Source organism: Cricetulus griseus, chromosome 8 (genome assembly GCF_003668045.3).
Source record: "Cricetulus griseus strain 17A/GY chromosome 8, alternate assembly CriGri-PICRH-1.0, whole genome shotgun sequence".
Classification (NCBI taxonomy): domain Eukaryota; kingdom Metazoa; phylum Chordata; class Mammalia; order Rodentia; family Cricetidae; genus Cricetulus; species Cricetulus griseus.
The window spans coordinates 41,565,335-41,592,297 of NC_048601.1; the positions used below are offsets into that span (position 1 = coordinate 41,565,335).

At 36.7% G+C, this 26,963-nt stretch overlaps 1 protein-coding gene across 1 annotated transcript in view; it reads left to right on the top strand.

The window, feature by feature from the left end:
* Positions 1–1,831: 1,831 nt before the first annotated feature.
* The window catches only part of Cntn3 (contactin 3), a 296,693-nt gene continuing 271,561 nt past the window's right edge, over positions 1,832–26,963 (top strand). The window contains exon 1 of the mRNA XM_027428982.2: positions 1,832–1,961. Within this exon, the coding sequence (XP_027284783.1) occupies positions 1,907–1,961 (55 nt within the window). The 5' untranslated portion in view covers positions 1,832–1,906. The remainder of the gene's footprint in view (positions 1,962–26,963) is intronic.

The window sequence follows — 26,963 nt, forward strand, 5'->3', positions numbered from 1 at the left end:
GGGGATCTAGGTTGCTTCCAGGTTCTGGCTATTACAGATAATGCTGCTTTGAACATGTTTGAACAGGTGTCCTTGTTGTATGAATGTGCTTTATTTGGGTATATGCCTAAGAGTGGAATTGCTGGATCTTGTGGTAGACTCATTCCCATTTTGTTGAGGAGTCACCATACTGATTTCCAAAATGGCTGTACAAGTTGGCACTCTCACCAGCAGTGGAGAAGAGTTTCACTGTCTCCACATCCTCTCCAGCATATTCTGTCATTGTTGTTTTTGATTTTGGCCATTCTGACAGGAGTAAGATGGTATCTCAGAGTTGTTTTTATTTGTATTTCCCTGTTGACTAAGAATGTTGAACACTTTCTTATGTGTCTTTCAGCCATTTTAGATTCCTCTATTGAGAATTGTCTATTTAGTTCTGTACCCCACTTTTTAATTGGCTTGTTTGGTGTTTTGGAGACTAGCTTCTTGAGTTCTTTGTATATTTTGGAGATCAGCCTTCTGTCAGATGTGGGGTTGGTGATTATCTTTTCCCAGTCTGTGGGCTGCAGTAAAAAAGGCATTTGCAATTAGAAATATTGGGGTAGGTAATTAGAATGTATCAAAGTCACATGATTAGATCTGAAAAGTTGTTCTTTGTTGAATTTTTACTTGGCCAAGATTTATAGATATATACAAGATTAGTGTCCCTACTTCCTGGAATCTGGGTATAATTACATCTCTTCTCACCATAAAATACTTACTATACAACTACACATCAATGGACATATACAAAGGGCTAGTTTAATGCAGTAAGTACACAACGCAAGTGTAAAATTTTCTCTCTTGCTACAATTATAGATTAGATCACAGTATCCTATTAGGTGACATATACCCCCCAAACCAATTGTTGAGAGCCACTATGGAAAGGAACCCAGGCTTTTCTTTTCCTCTGGCCCAGTGATAGCTAAAACAACCGAGCCAGAAGTAGCAAAATCTGAGTTGTTCACTTCGTTGTTAAAGTGTCAGATTTTAAATATATCTGTTCTGCTGCTTGGGACAATTTGAGTTTCTGAGTTCCTTGGTAGGCAGTTGTCTGATTTTAGGTGTGGGTATCTTATCTATTAATCTTTAACCAGACATCTTACTTTCACAGGGCCACTCAAAATAACACAGTGCTTTCAGATAATTTCTTCCCCACAAGTACATCCTAGTTTCATAAATTTCAAGAAGGCCAAAATGTGGTACATTTCACAAATTTCTCAGACTGAACAATCTGCTTCATTAGTATTTTCCATGTTTACACACACACACACACACACACACACACACACACACACACACACACTCACACATATGAACCTTTCTTACTTGTTTCTGACCACAAAAATATACTTAAAAATGGACTTTGACAATACTTTGTACTTTTGTATGCCTGGTTATGGATTCAGAAGTTGGGACGATCCTTGTTCTAAGATTACTTCTTTATCCCCTTTAGGATTACTAAAATGTTACCATTAGATAAAATGAAAGATATTTGAGATCAGGTTAATACTTTATTTGTTGCAATTATGTAGCAAAAGTTTTAAAATTTAATGTGTTAATAGTTAATTTTCATCATTGTTGAGTTTTTAAGTTATATAAACTGCCTGCATATTTCTGTCTGTTGCATACAGTGTTTAACTGTCTGCATTTAAAACATTTTCCATTTTGAATAACAGGAAAAATATGTTTTATCTGAGGATGTGAATTTCTGTGAATGATGAAAAGTTTAAAACAAATAAGAAAATCTCTTTTTAAGATGAACTGGTTTTAAAAATTGTCTAAATTCTTTTACATGTATTTTGCAGATTAAAGGATTTACCTGAAGACAAAGCATTCTATTCATCAGAGACTAGACAAGAGTTACTCTTGCTTTTGGCAATTAAAGATGATGTTGTCATGGAAACAGTTGATCCTACTTTCATTCATTGGCTGCCTGGAAGGTAACAATAAGCTATATTGTGTATGAATTATTCTTGAAGTCATGTACTTAAATACTTTGGTTTTGTTTTTGAGACACGGTCTCATGTAGCCTAGATAAACTGTAAACTCACTGTTTTGATCCTGATCATCCAACATTCATCTCTCAAGTACTAGGATTACAGGCATTCATGTCTGCACCTGCTTATTCTCAAATTATTTTTAAATGTTGAGGTGAAATTACACCAGTGTCAAAAGACAAACAGATATTTTTTCTCAAAAAGAAGAATCATATTCTTAATTCCTATAATTGGATTCTCATGGCTCTTCTACCTAATTTTTATGAGTCAATATATTCCCATAGAAACTGTAAGAACAACTGATATTAAAATTATATTACTGAATTTCGAGAGAGTTCCCAGTATGACAGCTTATTTGAGAGTGTTCATTCATATCTATTTGTTTTTCTAAAGAATCTTAAAATTGAAGAGCTCCCTTGTAAAGGGAAATTCACTATTTTTATTCTATTTTATATTATATGTTAGCATATATACTTTAAATCTATTAGTACATATGTATATGTAAAAATAGAGTAAAAGAGGGATCTGGGCTGGCCAAGAGAAGGATTAAACGGAGAGAGGAGAGAAGAGAAATTATATAATTAAATATATATATATATATTAAAATATAATATTCATTCTGTGCCTTCTCATCCCTCATTTCAAGTCATCCTTCTGCCCTCCCATATAACCTTAAAATCTATGACTTTCCTTTCTTCAAATATTATATATATATATATATATATGCATTTATTTGTGAACATGTATATATGCAAAAACACAAATACTATATTCCAAGTCTATCCGTTTAGTGTTTTTTTTTTTCATATGTACCTGATTTGATGGTTAACAACCTGGTATCAGACAACCAATTATGGATATTATTTGGGGGAGATGTAATTCTCCTACTGTCAGCATTCTTGACTTCCCTGACTTCTATATCTAGTGATAGAGTCAAGTGAGAGGAAATATACTCTTTTAAATAGTTTGATATTTTCCTATCAAATCTTTAATTTTTTTTTCTTGTTACAAATACTTGAGACATTTTGTTACAGTGTCTGCCTTTGTTTTTCCTTTACAAAAAGCTAGATAAAAATATTTTATATTTATACCCTATGAAAGTATTTTAATTCATTTGATACTGTTTAATTTTGTTCATTTTAATGTAATTTTTGAAGCATGGTAAGAAAATAAATTTTAAATGAAGCATAATATATAACATAAAATATAGAAGCATGTCTTTAATTTTATTAAAAATCTAAAGGATAATAAATTTATTAATGTGGTGAATAGGAGCATATCATCCATTTGGCTTGGTTGTTATAATTTGGCCGTGTTTGTTTTGTCTGACTGCATGTCTGTAGGCATTTTTTCCCCTTTACTCATTGTTCACTTACTTCCTCTGACCCATTTGAAAGTATATTATTATAATAAAAATCATTTCTTACCATGAAAACAAATCAGCATCCATCTTCTAGGACCTAAAAGCACCTTTTCTTTATTAAGCCTGAAGCTTCACAAAAGTGTAGCATGTGTTCCTTTCTAGTGAATGGGGCAGATTGGAATGTTCAGTAAAACACAGAGAATTTACATGCACAGTTATGTTAGAGAGGGTGTCTGGACTTTTGTATTAATTCAAATGTTTTTCATATATTTAAATGATAAAGTGTAAAATTCACAAGCAATCTTGGATTAGAGGTTTGTATTTTGGGAATGGATGACGTTGCTCCCACCCTACCCCCAGTTTTACAGGTTTTTACTAAAGTACTTCATTACAGATCTAAAACAGTTTCTAGTACTGAAGGAAAAGGTTGTCATCATTTTCAAATTTCAGAGTTATGAAATGGGCTTAAGAATAATACAGACATACAAAGCAAACTATTTTTTTCCATCTTTAATTATTTCACAAAGTTTTGGATTTTTTTTTTTGTAGAAGTAGCAAAATGACAGATAGTCCATGCCAACAGGTTTATCCTTCAGGATGGTAACTTCTGTGGAAGCCACCTTGAAATGTCACAAGTGGTTAAAATGTGCTGGGAAAATGAAAATGTTTGCTAGTTAAGGAAAATAGAATCATTATTCAAAAGTTTAAAATCTTATTCACCCCTATATGAAAATGCTATTTTAATCCATATATAAAATGGCATTGTGCATGTGTGTAAATTTTGGTTTCTTCATGTTTTACAAAGGACAGTTTACAGAAAAAAAAGCAGTGTACATTATACTAAAATATGAAAGCACCTTTATTAAAGTTAAATATCAACTTGAATTTATAGCATTGCTTTTTAAAAGCTATAGAATGTTCAATGGAAAACTGAAATATATATATATATATATACATATATATATATATGTATATATATATATATATATTTGTCCAACATATTATGTATAACATAATGTTTAAGAGAATTGGTAATCTTCAAAACTTTACTACAGGGGCTGATTTAGCTGGTTTTTGTGTTCTAAAAATATTAAATGCAGGGTATTGTTTATATATTGTATATCAGTATTCTTTTTGTATTAGTAATATCCATAAGATTGGTTTCTAAGTTTTATAATCTAAAAATATTTGGCTGTTTTGAATATTTTGAAATAAATTCATGGTTGATGGACGATGTCATGATTTTTTGTATTAATAGAAGCAACTGAATTCCTTTAGCCATGTTCAGCAAAAGATGTACAATATATGCAACTGTTACTGTGTAGTTCATGTTTTTCTATCTTTTCCCAGTAAGCCTTTTGTTAGCCATTATTTTTTGTGTTTTTCCTTCCTCTTTTTCTCAATTGTTTGGACAAATTGACAGTTAACACTAACCACCACAAAAGCTGAGATAGATTTAGGTGGAACAGAGAAAGAAAACAGAATATTTTTATTCTGAGAATTTTGACAGGGAGACTGAAAAAGATGGGCCACTGTTAGGGGTAAATCAAGAGTAATATCCCAGAAAGTAATAGAATTAATTTTAAGGAGAGAGAGAAAAATAATTGAGTCCAGATGGTGAGAATGGCCCTACTTATTTGTTCAGTTGAGGGAACTGAAATAGTCTGTAGGCTTTAGTCTAAATGACTCTTCTGGTCAGTGTGTTTGCCATAGGACTTCGTTTTATTTCTGGAATCAAAGGATGTGTTTACTTCCTGAATCATTTCCTTGTGGAATAAAGGCCATTGGGTAAGAATCAATAAGAACTCAAAGAAACTATTTTTCCACCCCTTACATACCTAAACATTAATCAATTAACTGGAATGGTTGGAGAGATGGCCCAATTTTTAAGTGCATTTGCAGCTTCTGCAGAGAACCTGTGTTCAGGTCCCATCACCAACTGATGGCTCATAATCATCTGTGACTACAGCTCTGATCTGATGACCATTTCTGTACCCTGCAGGCACTAGGCACACATATGGTGCACATACATACATGCAGGCAAACACTCCTGCACATAAAATAAAATGTAGAAATTACTTGTTTGACACTTGGGTGATAGGGCAGGTCCTTCTGTGTATATATTTGTCTTAATGTTTGATAAATAAAGTACTGTTGGCCAATAGGAAAACAAGATAGGTGGGACCAGGAGACAAGGAGGATTCTGGGAAAGGTAGGAGAAAGTGCAGAGTCATCATGTGAGCCTGGGCAGACAGGATGCTTCTGCTGGCATCCAATAAGATAAGTCTTATCTAGCAGATGAGAAATCCTAGTCATTAGCCAAGCAGCATTTGTACCTAATATAAGTCTCTCCATGTTACTTGAGACCATAATGGCAGCAGGGCTCAGGAAGCTTGGTGGAAAGACTCATTATTACACTTGGGTATTTGCTGTCTGGTATTAGAGCCATTAGTCACTGGTGAATAAGAACACATGGAATGCGAGTGACCTGAACTCTTCTGACACAGTAAATAAAATTCACCCAGGATTTCATAGATAGTTTATGATTTTTAAGCTCAGTTTTCTCAAGGATGATAGGTGATAATAGCAATATTTTGCTATGTCAAGGTTAAAATCTTGCTAATGTTAAATGGACATCTATATTTTAATGGTCCTGTGTTTATTAGAAAATTGAAAACGTGTGCCTCTTGCATAATATTGTGATGGTATAGCAAAGCTCCATATATGTATGAAATAGGATGCTGGCCAGTATGCTAATGTTTTTGTTGTAGATATAACCAGAGAGAAAAAAGTTGAATTAAGATGTATTATCTGCCCATATATATTTTTGTGGGTACTGTGCAGATGTGGGAGGGTGGCTAGAAGAGGTGTTGGACCTCTGCAGCTAGAGTTATAGGCACTTGTCAGTGGCCTGACATGGGTGCCAGTAACCAAACTCAGGTTCTCTGAAACTGCAGCAAATGCTAATTAACTTGTAGGCTATTTCCTCACTGCCAGATATCGGGTATTTTGTGATGTCACATAAAAGTAGTAAGTGTTAGCCGGGCAGTGGTAGAGCACATCTGTAATCCCAGTACTAAGGAGGCAGAGGGAGGTAGATCTATGTGAGGTGAATGCTATTCTTGTCTACAGAGAAAGTGCCAGAACAGGCTCCAAAGCTACACAGAGAAACCCTGTCTTGAAAAACAAAAGAAAAAGTAATAAATATCCAATGGGTGTGGATTATCTCAACAGGAAATACATATTTTATGAGTTCAGGTGTTTGTGTCCTTGTGAGGTGAACATGGTTCTTTAATCATCCTGTATGAGAAATCTAAACTTGTCATATAGCATTCTATCTTGTTCTATATCTGTCTTCTAGAGGGAAATATTATGGTGAAATGCCCACCATTATTAGTTTTAAAAAAGTGATATCTATTTAAAACAACATATGAAGGTTGAAGTTTCCTATAAAAGTTATGAAGCATTTTTATTTAACTAACTTCCCATAAAATGATAGTGAACAATTGATTTATCATCATTTACTAATGCTTTGGGAATATCTGTGAGTCCCATGTCAAAATGAGTAGCTACTCATCTTAGATTAATTATTTAATTTTTTTATTTAAGCTAGAAACAAGCTTGTTTTACATATCAATCCCAGTTCCCCTCCCTCTCCTCCTCCCCTGCTCTCCCCACCAACCCCCATCCCCAGGGAGGGTGAGGCCTTCCATGGAGGATCTTCAAAGGCTGTCATAGCATTTGGAGCCTGGCCTAGACCCTCCCCCATGTGTCTAGGCTGAGAGAGTATCCCTCTATGTGGAGTGGGCTCCCAAAAAGAGAAGGAAGAAGAGGAGGGGAGAGGAGGACATGAGGGAGCAGGAAGATTGAGTCAGGGGAAGAACAGAGGAAGCAAGAAGAGAGACACCATAATAGAAGGAGACATTATAGGCTGGAATGATTTTTATTAAATTTTATTTTATTTATTTTACATATAAACCACAGTTTCCCCTCCCATCTCTCCTCCTTTTCCCTTCCTCCTTCCTGTCTAACCCCCCTCCCATCCACGCCTCAGAAATAGTAAGCACTCAATAAAGCATGGCATACCAAGTTGAAGGAGGACCAAGATTTTCCCCCTGCATGAAGACTGAGGGAGATGTCCTACCAAAGGAAATAGGTTCCAAAAAGCCAGCTCATGTGCCAGGTTTAGATCCAAGTCCCACTGCTATGGGACCCACAAACAGACAAAGCTATACAACTGTCAGCCACATGCAGAGGGACTTGGTGGGTGCCATGAAGGCTCCTTAGTTGTCTGGGTAAAGATTCTGAGCTCCCACCAACTCCAGTCAGTTGTCTCCGTGGGTTTCCCCCAACATGATCTTGACACCTACCCCCTGCTCATATAATCCTGCCTCCCTATCTTCAACTGGACTCCTGGAGCTATTGCTTGGCCAAAGCTTTCTGCATCTGCTTCCATCAGTTACTGGATGTAGGTTTTATGATGTCAATTATGGTAGTCTGATTAGAGGAGAAGTCCAGTTTAGGCACCCTTGACACTATTGCTTGGAGTCTTAGCTGTGGTCCTCTTTGTGGATTCCTGGGACTTTCTCTGGCCCAAGGTTTCTTCCTAACCCCATAATGGCACCTCTGTCAAGATATCTCATTCATTGCTCTCCCTCTCTATCCCTCTCCCAATTTGGCCAACACAATTCCTCATGTTCCCACCCCCTTCCCCTAGTTTACCCAAGAGAACTCATCTATCTCCCCTTCCCAGGGTGATCCATGTGACCTTCTTAGGGTCCTCCATGTTACCTAGATTCTCTGGGATTGTAGCTTGTATCCTAGTTATCCATTGTTTTATATATAATATTCACTTATCACTGAGTACATACTGTGTTTGTCTTTCTGGGTCTGGGTTACCTCACTAAGGATGATTTTTTTCTAGATCCATTCATTTGTCTACAAATTTCATGATGTTATTTTTTGTTTTGATTTGTTTAGTTTTTTGTTTTTTATAGGAAAGTAATGCTACATTATGTAAATATACCACATATTTTTTAATCCAACATCTAGGTTGTTTTCAGGTTCTAGCTATTATGAATAATGTTGCTATGAACATAGTTGAGCAAGTGTCCTTGTGGTACGATTGAACAATCTTTGGGTATATCTCCCAAAGTTATATCACTGGGTCTTATGGTAGGTTGATTCCCAATTTTTTGATAAACTGCCATACTGGTTAGCAAAGTGGCTGTACAAGTTTGCAATCCCTCCAGGTGTGGAGGAGTGTTCCCTTTACTCCACACTCTCTCCAAAATAAGCTGTCATCAGTATTTTTTTAAAGTCATGTTGAAATATTCCTGCCACAGATCTGAGAGATTTAGACCAGAAAGTTAAACACAAGTAAAAAAAAAATAAAGAGCTGGGTTTAAATGGTGGGGAGAGAGTAAGAAGAGAAGCCAAAGTTGGACATACAAATACAGATAGCTAAACTGCCAGTATCAGTAACTGAAAACACTGTCAATATGATGGACATGCACACATTTGATTCCATTATTTCTTTGCAATTTGTCCTTAATGTCGAATGTAAAGAGTACTTGACTTCCTTGAAATCAAGTAGCTGATGAGAATAAGGATTTCCACCCAGATATTGAAAGTAGAATTAGAATTCTTGTGTAGTACTTGGTTTCAAAATCTATTTATTTCATAGGAGTTTGACAGAGAAAAGCATTATAGAAGCCTTTAGACTGTTAAGTCTGAGAAGACCCACAATTTCTGCCTCTGCTGGGGTATAGAGCTATAAAGAAATATACTGAAACTCAATTTACTATGTATTCTAACAGTTTTAGGACTTATCTATTTAACTTTAATTTCTCATAGAGCTTTTAAAGTCATAAGGATGAGAAAAGCTCTTTCTTAGGGTTAGAGTAGAAAGAATTTAAGAAGACAATGAAAATGGAGAGGAGGAAGAGAAAGAAAAGTAGAAATTAGTGGAGGGAAGAGGAAGGAAGAAAGGTCAAGACTATAATGCATTTAATGTTTTTTCTCCATTTTTGATTTAAATTAGAAACAAGATTATTTTACATGTCAACCCCAGTACCCTCTTCCTCCCCACCTCTCCCCCCCCCACTAACACCACATCCATGGGGTCTATATCAGTCCCATGCTGGTTTCCCAACTATCAGTCTGGGGACCAAGAGCTCCCCCTTGTTCAGTCAGATGTTTCTGTGGGTTTCACCAGCCTGGTCTTGACCCTTTAGCTCATCACTCATCCCTCTCTGCACCCGGATTCCAGTTTATTTCAGTGTTTAGCTGTGGATGTCTGCTTCTGCTTCCATCAGCTGCTGGATAAAGGCTGTAGGATGGCATATAAGTTAGTCATCAATCTCATTATCAGGAGAAGGCATTTTTTCCATCTTTCAGGAATTTATTTCCATTTTTTTGATGGATAGAAATTTTTTATGAAAAATCTCTTCTTTCTGTGAATAGTCTAATTTTTTAACTTTTTAAATTTAAATTCTTTAATTAGTACTCATATTTACATATCCATCCCCTCATTCCCTCACACTCCCATTCTCCAATGTTCCCTACCAACCTCCACAACCCATCTCCCAACTCCTCCCCAGGGACAGTGAGGCTCTCCATGGGTGGCCTTCAAAGTTCATCTTATCATTTTGGGGAAGGCCTAAGCTCTCCTTGCTGTATCTGGGCTGCAATAGTATCTATCCCTCTATAGGGAATGGGCTCCCAAATTCCATTTGTGCTCTAGGGTTAAAGACTGGCTCCATTGTTAGAGGTCCCATAGACTGTCTTGGCCTCCTAGCTGGCACCCACATTCCAAGGGCTTGGTTTGGTCCAATGCTGTTTCCCCAGCTTTATGACTAGGGTCTTTATGCTCTCACTAGGTCAGGTTAACTGTTTCTGCAGGATCATCTTGGCTCCTTTGCTCATCTCTTCTCCTCTACAACTGGATTCGAGGGGTATGGTTCAGTGCTTAGCTGTCGGTGCATGTTTCTGCTTTGAACAGCTACTGGATGAAGGCTCTAAGAATGGTAACCAAGGTAGACATTAATCTCATTATAGGGGAAGGACATCAATGGCATCTTCTCCACCATTGCCTGGATTCTTAGTTGGGGTAATCCCTGTGGATCCCCTAACATTTCTCCTGTGACAGACCTCTCTCCATACCTGTACTGTCTCTCTCTATCAAGGCATCTCTTTTCTTGCCCTCCTCTATTCATCCTCTGTCTCAGTCCTCTTGTTCTCCTGCCCGTTCCCCTTCTCCCCTTTCCACCTCATTCCTATCCCCCCCCACCCATGCACCCACTTTGGTCAGGGTTCTTGTCCCTTCTTCGAGGGACTATGCAATCTTCCCTTGGGGTCCTCCTTGTTTCCTAGCTCCTCTGGTAGTGTGGATTGTAGAATGGTAATCCTTTGCTCTATGTCTAAAATCATATATGAGTGAGTACATACCATGTTTATCTTTTTGTGACTGGGTTACCTCACTCAGGATGGTTTCTTCTAGTTCTATCCATTTGCCTGTGAATTTCAAGATTCCACTTCTTTTTTTCTGCTGAGTAGTACTCCATTGTGTGAATGCACCACATTTTCTGTATCCATTCTTCAGTTGAGAGGCATCTAGGTTGTTTCCGGGTCCTGGCTATTACAAATAATGCTGCTATGAACATATTTGAACATATGTCCTTATTGTATGAATGTGCATTCTTTGGGTATATGCCCATATAAGGTAGCCTCTGCACCGTTGCTTAGATTATTATTTGGTGTCATCTTTGTAGATCTCCAGACATTTCCCTAGTGCCTGATTTCTCTTTAAACCTATAATGGCTCCCTCTATTATGGTATCTCTTATCTTGCACTCCTTATTCTTCCCCCAATTCAACCTTCCTGCTCCCTCATGTCCTCCCCACCCTTCTTTTTCTCCCTTTTTCATTCTCCTAGCTCCCTCTCCCCTCCCACCATGCTCCTAATATTCTCAGGAGATCTTTTCCCTTTCCCCTTCTTCGGGGACTATTGTCATCAGTATTTTTGATCTCAGCCATTGGGACAAGGTATAGGTGGTTTCCTCAGAGATGTTTTGATTTGCATTTCCCTGATGACTAAGTATTTTTAACAATTCCTTAAATGTCTTTCAGCCAACTAAAATTTTTTCACTTATTATTTATTTATTTATTTATTTATTTATTTATTTGTTTGTTTATTTATTTATTTATTTTTGGTTTTTCGAGACAGGGTTTCTCTGTGTAGCTTTGGAGCCTATCCAGCTCTGGAGACCAGGCTGGCCTGGAACTCACAATGATCCGCCTGCCTCTGCCTCCCGAGTGCTAGGATTAAAGACTTGTGCCACTAATGCCCAGCCAATTAAAATTATTTTGTTGAGAATTCTTTGTTTAGATCTGTACCCCATTTTTATTTGGATTATTTTTTTAATTTTGATGTCTATTTCCTTGGGTTCTTTGTGTAGTTTGGAGACTAGCCCTCAGTCAGATGTGGGGTTGGTGAAGATCTTTTCCCATTCTTTCTTTTTTTGATGAATAATTATATAAATATACAATTATACTCTATTAGACTATTTATTTTTTCCTTTTTTATTTTTAATTACTCATATTTACATATCCATCCCCCCCAATCCCTCACCCTTTCATCCTCCCATGTTACCTACCCAACCACCCCCCTCCCCGCCGACTCCTCTTCAGGGATAGTGAGGCCCTCCACCAAGGACCTTCCAAGTCTGTCATGTAGTTTAAGGGAGGGCGTAGGCCCTCCTTGTTGTGTCTGGGCTGTAATAGTATCCCTCCATAGGGAGCAGGCTCCCAAAGTCCATATGTGCTCTCAGGATAAAGACTGGCTCTGCTGCTAGAGGACCAGAAGACTGTCTTTGAGTCCTAGCTGGTACCCACATTCACAGGGTTTGGTTTGGTCCAATGCTGTTTCCCCAGCTTTATGACTAGTGTCTCCGTTCTATCAGTAGGTCAGGTCCACTGTTTCTGCAGGTCTCTCCATCCCCTTCTTGGCTCCTTTTCTCAATCCTACCCCCTCTCCACAACTGAATTCCAGTAGTAGTATGGTTCAGTGCTTAGCTGTGGGTGTCTGCTTCTGCTTTGAACAGCAACTGGATGAAGACTCTCCTTCCTCTCCTTGCCACCGGGATCCAACTTGGTCAGGGATTCTTTTCCCCATCCCCTTCTTTGAGGGACTATGCAATCTTCTCTTGGGCTCCTCCTTGTTTCCTAGCTCCTCTGGCAGTGTGGGTTGTGGTGGTGCATGTCAGTATGATTTGCTGAAGGAGGCAGAGGCAGAAGGATCACAAAGTTCAAGGCCAGTCTTTTCCCATTCTTTAGGCTGCCAGTTTGTCTTGTTGACTGTGTCCTTTGCCTTCCAGAAACTTTTCACTTTCAGAAGGTCTTATTTATTACTTCTCAATCTCAGTATGCTATTGCTGTTATATTCAGGAAGTAGTCTCCTGTGCCAATATGTTCAAGACTACTTCCTAATTTGTTTTCTATCAGGTTCAGTATAAGTGGATTTATGTTGATGTTTTTTATCTACTTGTGCTTGAGTTTTGTGCATGGTGTTAAAAATGAGTCTATTTTCATTCTTCCACATGTCAACATCCAGTTATTCCCTCACCATTTGTTGAAGATGCTTTTTTTCCATTGTATATATTTGGCTTCATTGTCAGAAAGCAGGTGTTCATAGGTATGTGGATTTATGTTAGGGTATTCAATTTGATTCTATTTGTCCACCTGTCTGTTTTTGTGCCAATACAAAACTGTTTTTATTACTATATCTCTATAATACAGCTTGAAGTCAGGGATGATGATGCCTCTGGGGGTTCATTTATTGTACAAGATTGATTTCGCTGTCCTTTTTTTTTTCCATGTAAAGTTGTATATTGTTCTTTGGAAGTCTGTTGGGATTTTCTTGGGCATTACAATGAATCTGTAGATTGCTTTTGATAACATGGCCATTTTTACTATGTTGTTCCTACCTATCCAAGTGCATGGGAGATCTTCCAATTTTCTGATATCTTCCTCAATTTCTTTCTTGAAAGACAACATTTTTTATCATACAGGCCTTTCATATGTTTGATTAGAGTAACCAAAAGATATTTTATATTATTTGTGGCTACTGAAAATGGTGTTTATCCCTGATTTATTCCCATTTGTAGCTGGGCCTTGAAGTAGATCCATTACCAATTTTCTGACACACCACTATACTGATTTCCAAAGTGGCTGTGGAAGTTTGCACTTAAACCAGCAATGGAAGAATATTCCCTTTATTCCATATCCTCTCCAGTATAAGCTTTCATTAGTGTTTTTGATTTTTAGCCATTCTGACAGGTGTAAGATGGTATCTCAGAGTTGTTTTGATTTGCATTTCCCCGATGGCTAAGGATTTTGAGGAATTCCTTAAGTGACTTTCAGCCATTTGATATTCCTCTGCTGAGAATTCTTTATTTAGATCTGTTCCCCATTTTTAATGGGATATTTGGTTTTTAATTGCTTAGTTTATTGAGTTTTAGTATGTTTTGGAAATCAGCCCTCTGTCAGATGTGGGGTTGATGAATATCTTTTCCCATTCTGTGGGGAACCATTTTGTCTTGTTGACTGTGTTCTTTGCTTTACAGAAACTTCTCAGTTTCAGGAGGATCCATTTATTAATTGTGGATCTCAGTGTCTATGCTACTGGTTTTATATTCAGGAAGTAGTCTTCTGTGCCATTTCTTTCATTGGTACTTCCCACTTTCTCTTCTAAGACGTTCAGTGTGGCTGGATTTATGTTGATGTCTTTGATACATTTTTATATAAGTTTTGTGTGTGGTAATAGATGTGGATCTATCTGCAATCTTCCACAGTCCAGAATCAGTTATGCCAGCACAATTTCTTGAAGATGCTTTCTTTTTTCCATTGTATAATTTAGATTCTTTGTCAAAAATCAGCTATTGAGAAGAGTGTTACATAACATGACAGACAATTCCCTATCTCCAGAAGTGACAGTCATGATTTTTCAAGCTTTGACTCTTTAGATTTAAATTTGCCCATCTCAGACATAGGGAAGGCATTGTGAGCCCATGTATACATAAAAATATTGTCAACTTATTGTAATTGAGATTAGAAAGTCTCTTTGGAAGAAGTGCAGCTGGCATTTTTAAATAATGCTAATAAAAATGATATACTTTATAATTGATTGTGAAGTTCATAGACACCGTATTTAAATTCAGTTTTCCTTAATATTGTGTATTTAGTCCCGAAAAACATGTGCAGACTACATTCTCAACTGTATTATAAACTCATAATCTCTATTTATCTTATGCCAGTGTTGTGTTTCTTCAAACACTATTCACATCTACTGGCACACAAATTTATGTGCCTCCAGCATACTACCCATTGTGTTTAATGGTATCTTAATGCAATTAACTTGCTTTGTTAGTTTTCTATCCACACTGTAATTTCATAATGATATGAGAGAAACATATACTTTTCAATTTCTCTGTCAAATAACTGTATGATATTTTTTTTCAATTGGTTTTAATAACACCACACTTATCATCCTGTGGAAAATGATTAAGCATGTTTATTGGGCTACAGTTAACCACAATATTGATTTAGATTGATTTAGACTATTTGATGTTTTTGTTTTGTTTTAAATGTTATACTTAAGAAAGTCTTGTTCTAAGCAGAGATGGCTCTCAAGTCTTTTGTACTGTTTGTGAACAGTGCAAGATAGCTTGATAGTACCATGACTGGAAAAATGGAGATGTCATTGATCTCTGCTTTCATATCCTGACACCTTCCATGTTTATTTACAGTTAAACTTGTTTCAGATCATCCCCATGACGGCAGCAGCTAACCTCTGAAATTGTTTTTCATTTATTCCATTTAAATATTGACAAGCCAACCAAATATGCATGTGAGAGCTAGTAAAAGATGCCAGCAGGTTTGCTACATTTTGTTCCCATAACATTAGACATTAACTGCACATGTTGTAGTTTTCTGTGTTTGATGTTGACTAAGAAAAGATTAAGTAAACTTTAAAAACATGTTTTGGAAGCATAATTAGTGTTCAGCAAACATGTAATTTAAATAAAACCTACATTTCTGCTTAGCTCTTAAAATAGCTATTGTCTCAAAGTATCCCATAATTACACCACTAACTCTTCCCAATAAAGTGCTCATTCAAACTGATTTAACTTCTATTACCTACATGTTAAGCTGTCTTAAAGTGCTGATCACTTAAAAGTGTTTTTAAAATGTCCCCATGTATATTATGCTTTTCCATGAATTGAATCCTATTAGAAGAACTAAATGGATGGGGACTCCCATTAAGAGTGCAGTAATTAAGTATTAACTCATGAATAATCAAGTATAGGAGAATGAATACACACACCTAGTAGTGACATACAAACACACACACACATGTCTGCATTCCTATGAGCCACTGTTGATCTGAAGCAATAAATTGTATACCTCAAGTGTGTCCTCACACAAAGAGAAGGCAGAATTGATGCCAGTCACTCTGTGTCCTTGTCCTTCTCTTTTCTCAAGTATTTCCCTCCTTTCAATCTGGAGTTCAGGTCTTTGTCTTCTTTCATCTTTTATATTTGCCTCATCCTTGCTCCTCATCTTACTGCTTTCTGTTCCTTTTCTTTTTTTTTTTTTTTTTCTGCTGTGCATCCCACATGCTGTGAACCAGGATATCTTTCTGAAAAGCCATTAACTGTGTTGCATACTAAGCACTAGCTTTGTGGAGGTTATTTTGCTAAGTGCAGTGGAGGAGTCCAAGATGAATCAGGCTGAGGTCAGTGTAGGAAGGAAAGGAGGCTCACATGAACAATAAAAGAAATGCTGTTATTATTATAAGATTCCAATTTAACTAAAATACAGAAGGAATAGTGGAAGTTGTCTCACTATTTACTTGGAGAAAGGAAGAGCCAGGAAACAAAAATGGAGAGGAGCATTTGAGTTGGGCTTCCAAACAATTACACTGATTATTGAGCTCTTACTGTTTTTGAATGCGAGGAAATTTCTGAGTTGAATCATTAATTGCTTACTCGAGTCTCTGGCCCTTTCATTATTTTTAACCCTATTTTACAAATGAGGAACTGGGGGTCTTGACACATTGCAGTGCTTAGTAAAATTCACAAGCTTGAATTTAGTGTCTAAGGATTAGACTAAAGATGTGGCTTAGAGTAGTTTCATAGTATGTGTGCACAAGATCTTGTTTTTGAATCCTAGTATTTCAGTGTAGAAACCTATATGTCAAATAAAAAATCCAAACATATTTATAAGACAAACAGTCCACAGCATAAAGCATTATCATTATACTAAAGCTGGATATCATTTTAAAAAATACACATTAAAGGTAAGTTTAGAGAAAAGTATACCATAGGCTTGCCTTCTTCTAATTTATTCTAGGCTAGCATAAAATAACATTTAGAGTAAAATGATTACTAATGTACATTTAAAAATTGGTGGGAGGCAATCCTGGCTCAAACAGTTATTGTTGATTGGTTCACTATAGAGTTGCAATATAAAAATAATATTTGTAATGACAAATAATTGCATATATTTATAATATGGAATGATTCTGTGTATGTGTAGTGGTAACAGTTGAACCCAGGGTCTCTCATATGCAAGTTAAGTCTTCTACTAATGAGCTATATGCAGCACTCTACATACACAAACATGTGTGATAACTATACATATATTTTATGAAATGATTTCAAAGCTAATTAATGTATCTATCACCTCATATTTGTTGAGTACTTTCTTGTAAATTTTTTTGTATGCTGTTGTACTCAACATGCTGGGCATAAGAGCTCCTGAAATGTCCTCCTACCTACCTGAGGCTCTTTCACTTAACTATGTCAACCTCCCCCTGAATTTCCCTGTCCAGTGTAACTACAGTTCTATGCTCTGCTTCAATATGCACAGCTATTTGAGATTCAATAGATAAGTGAGATTATGTGCTATTTGTTTTCCTGTGCCTGGATTATTTCAATTAACATTGATGTCATCCAGGTCTATCCATGAATATGATAATTTGAATGAAACTGCAATCGTCTGTGGTTGATAATTTTCTTGTTAACTCATAGGCAGCAACTGAGGTACAGTTGTATTATTGCTTTGTCTAAGGTTATCACCATTGTTAAGTGGAACTCAGGTTTTGAAACCAGGCAGTGTCTTTGAAGGTCTTCCTTTACTTCTATGGCAGTTATACCTGGGGCCACAGAGAACTTGGAATATAGTCAGACCAAATTGCGATTTGCCATGAATGTAATCCTGAATTTCAAAGATACATTATTTTAAAAAGGACAAAACATATATTATTAAAAGTTTTTTTTACAGAGATTACATGTTTGAATATTAAGATTACACATTTGTGCTTACACACACACACACACACACACACACACACACACACACATATATCACTAATTTAATTGCCTTGATATTGTTTTCTTTTTTAATTAGAAAACTTAACATTGTCTTATATCATGAACAAAACTGTTTGGTAGTACTGGTTAAAAGAAAGATGTCAGGCCTAAATATTGATGTATCTTAGTTACCACTTTAGCTTTGCTCCAATATCATGCTAATAGGCTAAAGTGGAAAGATAAAAGTCAGAGGTGATACTAGGAGGATACTGTTATACATCACCTGAGTGATAAATTATACACCTGTTGTATGACTCTTCCTGGGGAGATAGGAAAAAAAAGGTCCCATTGATCCCACCTAGGGCAGTGATGAGAGATCAAAAAATAATTCCATCCAAGTTTATCCTGGTGAATCTTTGAGTGTTTTAGGGCTTCTAACAGGAGCTTGGATAACTCAAAAGCAGCTTTGTCACTGAAAAGCCTACCTTAGCATGGTGGAGGGCCAATGAAATCTGGATCCTTACTTGCAATCAGCTCCACTGAGAGTCTCTTTTCCTTAGCACATGATTTTTGCATATATACCCCGAAATGGGACTTCTGAATTATGTACCTTTCTAGGCTCTAGAGCCTTATAAGTTTTGATAGCTTCCTGAGTTTTAGGAACCCCTCTTCTTCAAGGAGCAATTGTTTCAATTCTCAGGAAATAGCTGTATGACAGTGCTCGACCAATGACAGTTGGTATAGAAAGATAACATTGAAGAGGAGAAAAATGAGACAGTCAAAACTGAACAAATGTGACAAGCAATTGCATGATTAAGTGAGGAAGAAGATTGCTGAAGGGAGCTTTTGAAGTTTGAAATTGTTGGGAAGATAATGAAGCAATTAACAGAAAATAAATGACAAGAATGGAGACAGGGATTTGGAACTGTTTAAGACATTCATAGTGTTGAAGTGTATCTGAATGACAGGAGCGGGAGTCTGTCTACACCAAAGATTGGATCTCTATATCAACATCAGTTTCCACTGGTTTCATGGCAGGGGATCCAGGTGGGGGATCTTTAAGTAGTGAATATATTCCATGAAACAAATTAAAGTGAGATTTGGAAAATTAAATAAAAGGAAGAAGACCAGATGGTATGCTTTGGTGTAGAGGTGAAGAAGGACTAAGCAAAGATTTGGTAAGTTCCCCAAGTCAGCAGGAGGATGGCTGGGGCAAAACCTTCTCAGAATTGCAAGTAGATAGATAGAGTGAGATAATGTGCTGGACTTTGTGACTTTGGAAGCCCCATATTATTGGAAAGTATAACTTCAAAGACTGTATCTTTGCATGCATATGTTTTCTGTGTGTATGTGTATATGTTCACATGTGTTCAGTTGTGCACATATTCTTGTCTATGGACAAAGTTGACAATAGGTGTCTCAGGGCCTCTCATTTTCACCTCAAGCTTGGAGATTTGATTAGCCTTAGGTAGTCTGATTGGCCTGGAGATCCCTTTTCTCTGCCTTTTAAATGCTGGGGTTGCAGGTGATCGCCATGCCCCCCCACAGTTTGCAGGAGTCCTTGGGTTCCAAACTCTGGTCTTAATCTTCCCCTGATGTGGGGAAGGCACTGTATCCTCTGCTCCATCTTCATAGTCCCTTGAGGAATAATTTTTGGCAAAGAAGATATGAAATGTATTAATGCTCATATTACTTTAATAACATTGAGTAACACATGATTATTTGTGCTTATATGTATATGCATGTGTGTGTGTGTGTGTGTGTGTGTGTGTGTGTGTGTGTGTGTGTGTGTGTTTCTGGAGCTGGCTGTGTTGAAATGAGGTTTACATGTTTAGGTGTTTGAACTAAGTCACATGGGTAGTTATTAACACAGATGAGACTTTCTCCAGATTGTCTGAACTTTCATTCTGGGCCTTTAAGTTACATTAAGTTTTTTATGAATACTGTGTGCTCCAGGTACTTTTGCAGCAAAGAACTGTATGACTATTACTTGATACTGGGTGCAGAAAGAGGTGATGCATACAACTAGTTGAGAGGAAGCTCTCTCTCTCCCTCCTCTGTCTCTCTCTGTGTATGAATATATGTGACTGTGTGTGTGCATGTGTCTATGTATGTTTAGACATTGGTGTGTGTGTGTGTGTGTGTGTGTGTGTGTGTGTGTGTGTGTGTGTGTACGCACGCGTGCATATATGTGCGCACAAAGGAAAATATCAGGAATTAGACTTTTGGAAATATTTTTGAGCATATTCATTTCTGATTGCTCCCAGATGAGTAACGTTACCTAAAGGGATAGAAGCAGAACTTCCCTGGCAGCTTAGGTTATAGAAGGGAGGTTCTTTCTTGCAGATGGAGCTGTTTTTAAATCAGAATACCCTAATTTCAGTAGGCAGCTGGCTAGGGTTTTCTTTGGTGTGGCTCATAGTTATGTCCAACCATGCTCTGTAGCCTGTATACACCACACGATAGCTGTGATACAAATAAAAATTCAAAGTGAGATTTCCGGAGGGACTGGGAGGAGAGGTGGGAGGGGAACTGCTGACATTCGGAGGTAACACGTGAGAGAAGGCTAAATAAATAAATAAACTTACAAATGGAAACTTACTAAAACATATTACAAGATGGTTTGGTAATGGTATTTCTTGGATCTTTAGTGGGTACTTGATGTCATAACTTCATGTCAAAAGTGTGGACATAGCTGGAGGATTGTATTATCTTGATAGTCTGATGAAGTTCATATTGATAACCTGTCCTCATGGCTATTGTGCATACTTGCCTTGCCTTTCCTTTTGGTGGAATGGGCATCTTTGAAAGAACAGTGAGCATGTAATATGTATTGCTCAAGTAATTCTTGCTGATACATCTACCCAATACTCAAAATGTTGACGATAAATACTTTAAAAATGTAAAATTAAATAGCCCAGAGGATTTGGTATGTTATGTTTTCATTTTCCTTTAATGCTCTATCTTTATTTTCCTCCTTGATTTCTTCCATGACTCATTCAGTGTCCAATACCTTGTTGTTTATTTTTTCATGAGGTTTTGTATTTACTGCAGTTTCTTTTGCAATAGAATACAGGTGATATTCTATTGTGATCAGATAGGATGAATAGTTATTTCAATTTTTCTAATTTTTTGAGATTTTCTTGACATCTCATTGTGTGGTCTATTTTTGATAAACTCCCATGGCCTGATGAGAAGAATGTTTGGGTGAAATATTCAATAGTGATCAGTTAGGTCCATTTGATCGACTTCATGCTTTCCCTCTGTACTTAATTTGTGAGGTAAATGAGATTAAACCTGGTAAATCTGTGTTTAGTATTTTGTTATTATTGAGAAATCCTGAATGTAAACAGTGTTTCTCTGGGCATACTACATTGTTGATAATCCTTGATTATAGAGAAAGAAAGCAAAAACTTCCTATTATCTAAAACTGTAGAAAAATGAAAATTCCTGTTCTCATAGCTTGCCATTAAACTTATTATCTTTTCATACCTTTGTCTGACAACTAAAGAATTAAGCTCTTATCTATGTATTTGGATTTGTTTTCTCTTCATATCATCTGGGCTTAATTTTCTTTTTCATCAGGGTCCTGGAGACAAAACTAGTATTTCTAGCTGTCAATTAAAAAATGTGTGTTTTAACTGTAAGGGTAATGTTAGTGATCTAATTTTTTTATAAATGTGAGAGAAATCCCTGTGTTCTCAACATGATTTGGGCTCCAAGTTGTCCTGAGTCTCTTTGTTATGTGCTTTCATGGCAGGTTGGCCATGATTTGGTTCTTTTACTTGAACTTGTTGTATGATCATGGAAGTCCTAACATCATGTCATGGAAGATAGTCAATAGAAAGAAGTTCAGGGTTGCTTATGAGGGGTTTGTTTATTTTTTTATCTGTACAACTTCACAGTGTGATGACTTAAGGGCCTTTATAAATTGTTGTTGATATCTACATATCATTTATTGCAGGGATGTAAACTCTATTTGCTTCTCCAGTTTTACATACCAGGAAGAATAGTGAAAGTCATCAATGTTTAAAATTAAGGCATCCAGTCAGTTTTAGAATCACCTGCTTCCATTGTGACATTGATTTGGTCACCCATGGGCATGAGAGCACTAATGAAATCAATGCATCACTCAAATAGCACCCAGATTCCAGGCATGACACTTCCTAGTTCTACACTGGCAGCATCAAGGCCTCATTCTGTTCTGAAAATGTTCCCAACATGAACAGACATTTCATATGCCACCTAAGGAGCTTCAAAGGTTTGTGGAAGCATTTATGTGTGCTTCTATATTACTTCTAAGTTTTTGAAGTAAGGCTCCCAGATTTTTAATCTCCAAATAAACTTTTATTACTAACTGTCCCCTTTGCATGTTCATACAGTAGTGTACTGACTCCCAGATGGGTAGGAAAGCAGAATTTTCCAGTCTAATAATATATTTACAAATGCAAGTAATACTCAAGCTCAAATATGTGCAATCATATAACACAGTGACAGTAGATACAGTATAATTGTGTGAAAAATGTGATTCATTGTCTATTGAACAATGTAGGGCACAGGTTCCTGAGTGAAGATCTTATTTCACCTAAGAGATAACATTCATTGTGACACATATGTTGCAATACCTGGCTTTTTAAAATTTGCTTTATTGTGCCATGCTAAGAGTTCAGAATATTTGGTGCTGTAGCCTTAAATTATTCCCGTTTTAGCAATTATCCCTACTTTAGGGGACTAGAGAAAAGAAACATTTTAGCTAATAGCAGCAGTATAATAATCATCTGTATATTTTCCATGCTGTTGAAGTCTTTGAAAGTTCTTACATGTTTATTGAGTTTCCATAGTAGTTTGGATACAAGGTGAAGACTAAATCCTTATTGGAGATTTTTTCCTCTGAAAACTGATACATGCAGTATTATTAATGTTCCCACATCACACTTTTTTGACAAAATTTCTACCCTCCACAGATTAATAGCCACCTTTTGTCTTAGGCATAAAGCTTACAAGTATTCACTAAACTAGACACAGGTACCAGTGTTCACAACCACATGAAGAGAAGTACTAGTCCCTCCTATTTTTCTTTCCATAGAGATTCAGAGCTGTGATGAATAAGTCCATTTATTACACCACTTTCTCATGAATTACTTTTCTCAGACATAAGTCAAAATTTGATGCAACACGAAGCAAAAAATATGCACTAATGTCAAATTCCATTTATTTTACTGCAAAAGTACTGCTGGTCTTTGATTCAAAAACATCATCTTAGCTACATCATTTCTATACTCTATAGCTGAGTGTCCCAGAGATATTGGCTAACTAGCCTCAAGGTAAGGAAATATTGAGAGAAAAATCATATTTATTTTGATTCAATATTATGGTTGCTTTTAGCAATAGATCCATTCCTTGTAAGAAGAATGATTAACAGACTTTTGCAAAACATTTTAGATAATAGATATTTTCACTTTTCTTAATCTGACTGGTCTTTGACATTAACTACTCAGTCCCATCATTGTGAATGTTTTATGTGCAACAAGTAACCCATGAGGGTTACTGAGATCCAGTGAAAATTAATTTATTGAACTGAAAGTTAGAAGTTCATGTAATGGTCAGATATCTCTAAATATAATACTTTCTATTCATCATTATCCAAAGCCACATGGCATACTCACATGCCATTCTTTTTCTTTTCATTTTTTTAAAAACAATCTTTTTTATTTTACATACCAACACAAGTATACACTCCCTCTCCACCTCCTGCTCTCCCCACCTTCCCCCACTCCAACACCTGTGAGAGGGTGAGTGTTTTCTGTCACATCACCTTGAATCAGGACCAATGTACTCATAAGTGGACATGACAACTTTTTCAACACTCTTAATAAAAGATGACAAGTTTTTGAGTTTTTTGAATAAAGTATTGATCATGTTTTCAATTTCAATATTTTTTCACTATTCTGGCATGGGGCACAAAGGGCATAGATTGAAGAATAAAATAGCCTACATCCTAATTATATACAACTGACTCTTTGGGTTATGTGTAATCCAACTTGCTAAACTTAATTTCTGTTTCAGTGGTATTATTTTTAGCTTTGATCTCAAAACAGATTTTGTACTTTAAAATAGGGGCAAAGAATTTCAAGCATAAACAGAATAAATCAGTCCAGGGTAACTTATTTGATAAAGACAGTCATTTTATCAGTCATTAGAGGTGAATTGCTTTCTGACATCCATGCATGCTTCACTCAGTAGGGCAGAAGTCTGTGGAAGTAGAGAATGTCTTCCACCCTGCTGAGTTGGGGATTGCTTATTCTTGTTTGGAAGCCTACATTTGACTTTGTGTCAATATCTTCAAATGTATAAATGGATATTCCATAGTCCAAATCTGAGTCTTATGGTAAATGTGACCCAGTGACCAAAAATTGCACCTCTGAAAATCACAGATTCTACACATTGGTGACAGGTTATATTCTTTTCATGTAGTTGTGAAATTTCAGATTTGAAAACCCTTGGAAGGAGAGTATAGTTTAGCCCCTATCTGAGAAACCCAAAGCTCAAAGCACGAGATTAGAAAAACTAAGATGGGGCCAGAGAGATGCCACAGTGGGTTAGAATACCAGCTGCTCTTCCACAGGACCTGGATGCAATTCCTCACACCCAAATGTCAGTATGAAATCATCTATAACTCTTTGTCTCATGAGTTCTCATGCCCTCTTCTGGCATTAATTGGCCTCCATGGTACTGCATGCATGTGGTGGACAGGTAGACAGCCATGCAAGTAGGTAAAACATCCATACACATTAAACTAAATAACTAACAAAATAAATAGATAAATAAATAAATAAATAAATAAATAAATAAATAAGACTATAGGGAAATGTTAAGGCAGTCATTTGGTTAGTTTGTGTATTGCCATTTTATCCTAAATTCAGAACATTTAACCTGAAGGAAGGATTGCTTGAGAGCTATGAACAGCAGATAGGGAATATTTGTCCATGTTCCAGTTAATTGCCTCACACCCTTGTACATGAATGGGACATTGCAAAATGAAGGAGCATGAATTGCGAGTGGGATCTGTGGGGGGAGATCCAGGGGCAGTTTGTGGGGGAAAATAAGCAGTGGACACTACTGTATCTCATTGCACTCAGTCATGGAATAATCAATTTAGAAAATAAGTCAATAAAGGAGGATTGCATGTCTGTTACTATTTAACTTAATTCATGGTTCCCGTAATTGATTTCTTGAGGGTTCAGTGTACTTTTCAAGACCCTTGTGTTTACTTCACTTCTGGAAAGTAAATAGCTACAGCAGACTTCCTGCAAGGTCTGTCTACTGAAGCAGCCCAGTGCAGAAAAGCAGCCTCTCACAATCTGTTTGTTTTAATGGCAAGGGCAGCTGCTACTTTCAAACAAGTCATTAAAACCCAGAAATGGGGCTCTGCATCAGCACTCTGTTCTGCAATAGATTACTAGTGGAGTGCTGTCACTATTGAGAGTGCTATTATGCCTGTGTTCCAGCAAAGCTACTCCCGTGTAGTACGGCATTTGCACTACTCAGAAGGGAGTCGATTGGGTGTGCGTGACCCGGAGCCTGAACACTGCCAAAGAGAATCAACCAACTAACAACAGTAGATGACTCTCTTAGTATATTCCATTTTCTTTTCCTTTAAAATATTCTTGAAGAGAAATACATATGGTGTTGACTTAGCTTTTCTGTGTAAGAAGGTAATTTTTATCATGAATCATTTTATAGTATAGATATACATTTGTTAGAGGCAGAGCATCTGCTTAGAGTTGTCCTCTAGCAATTGGATCAGGTAAAATAATTTGTCAGTCTTGGATCAGGTAAAATAATTTGTAATGGTGCTATCACATGCACATACAGACACAGAGGCTGACTTCCAGTCTAATGATAATTAACCAATATTTCTAATTTATACAACTTTTAGATGTGTAACTATGTCTTAAATATGGCTATTATCTTCTTCAGGCATAAAACCCAGGGATGGACCATGAGAGTAAAAAAAAAAACAAAAATTAAATGTTGGTAGTATATAGTAATGAATATGTTGTGACTTTTAAGATGTATAGTCAGCTTTGTAAGTTCACAGTGGAAAGAGATGGCTACTGGATGTTAATTCTAAGAAAGGATGTGTGTGAGAACAACGATCTCAGCTTCCCAGGCTCATCTCATGCTGCTCGTGTTGCTCATACATTATTGCCCAATGATTCTCCACAGTTGGAAAGTATATCAAGCTTCTAACTGCATTTTCCTTGTAACTTCAAAGAACAATTATTTATCATCTGTGCCAATATTAAAGGAAGCAATAATTTTTTAAAGGTCAGTTTATTTTTGGATGGCTTTGTGTTGCCTTGAAGTTGGGTATGTTAGTAAATGCAGTGTCTCACATGAGGCTTAATTGTCAAAGGGGGATATTGATGCTTGAGAACACACATGTCCATCAGCCAAGAACATATTGAAGAGAGATTGTTTCATACTATGCAGTACAGAAAACTAAAATACCATGTGTCTCTTTATGTGAAAGCTTTTTAGAACCCACATTTCTTCTTTCCTCCCCCAGACTGCCCAGAACAGCAGGTCAGTGGTTTTCTAAAAGACCCTTTTATTTTGGGACCTGTGAGGCCATTTTTAACTTACAGATGGTTTAATACTTTTATTCATTGGCATGGTTTGATTTATTCATATGTAAGCCAATATCACCCACTCCCCTAAAACACAATAATAATTCATCATAATGTAGGCAAGAGAAGCATGTGTCTGAACCAGTGACTGTCACACTGGGAATGAGAAGGTATCACATTGTTCAGTGGGTGAGACTCCTTGCTTTAGCACTTGAATTTAGATCTCAGCAACAGGTGTGTCCCACACACACCTGTAAGCCCAGAATTGTAGGGACTTATAGCAGGAAGAATCATGGGGCTTTCTATAGTGTTGCTCAGAGCCCAGTGAGGGGCCCTGTCTCAAAAGAATAAGGCAGAGAGTGACAGAGACGAGTGCCCAATATTCTTTGACATCTACACATGGCATAGATAGACAAACATATATGTATGTAATATTATCAACTTCCTTTGTACACTTACAGACCACACACACACCACAATCCTTACATACATAATAAACAACATATTGGTGAGTAGTGATACCTATTTTTAATTGTATTAATTAAATTTATTCATTTTTTTTACATTCTGTTCTC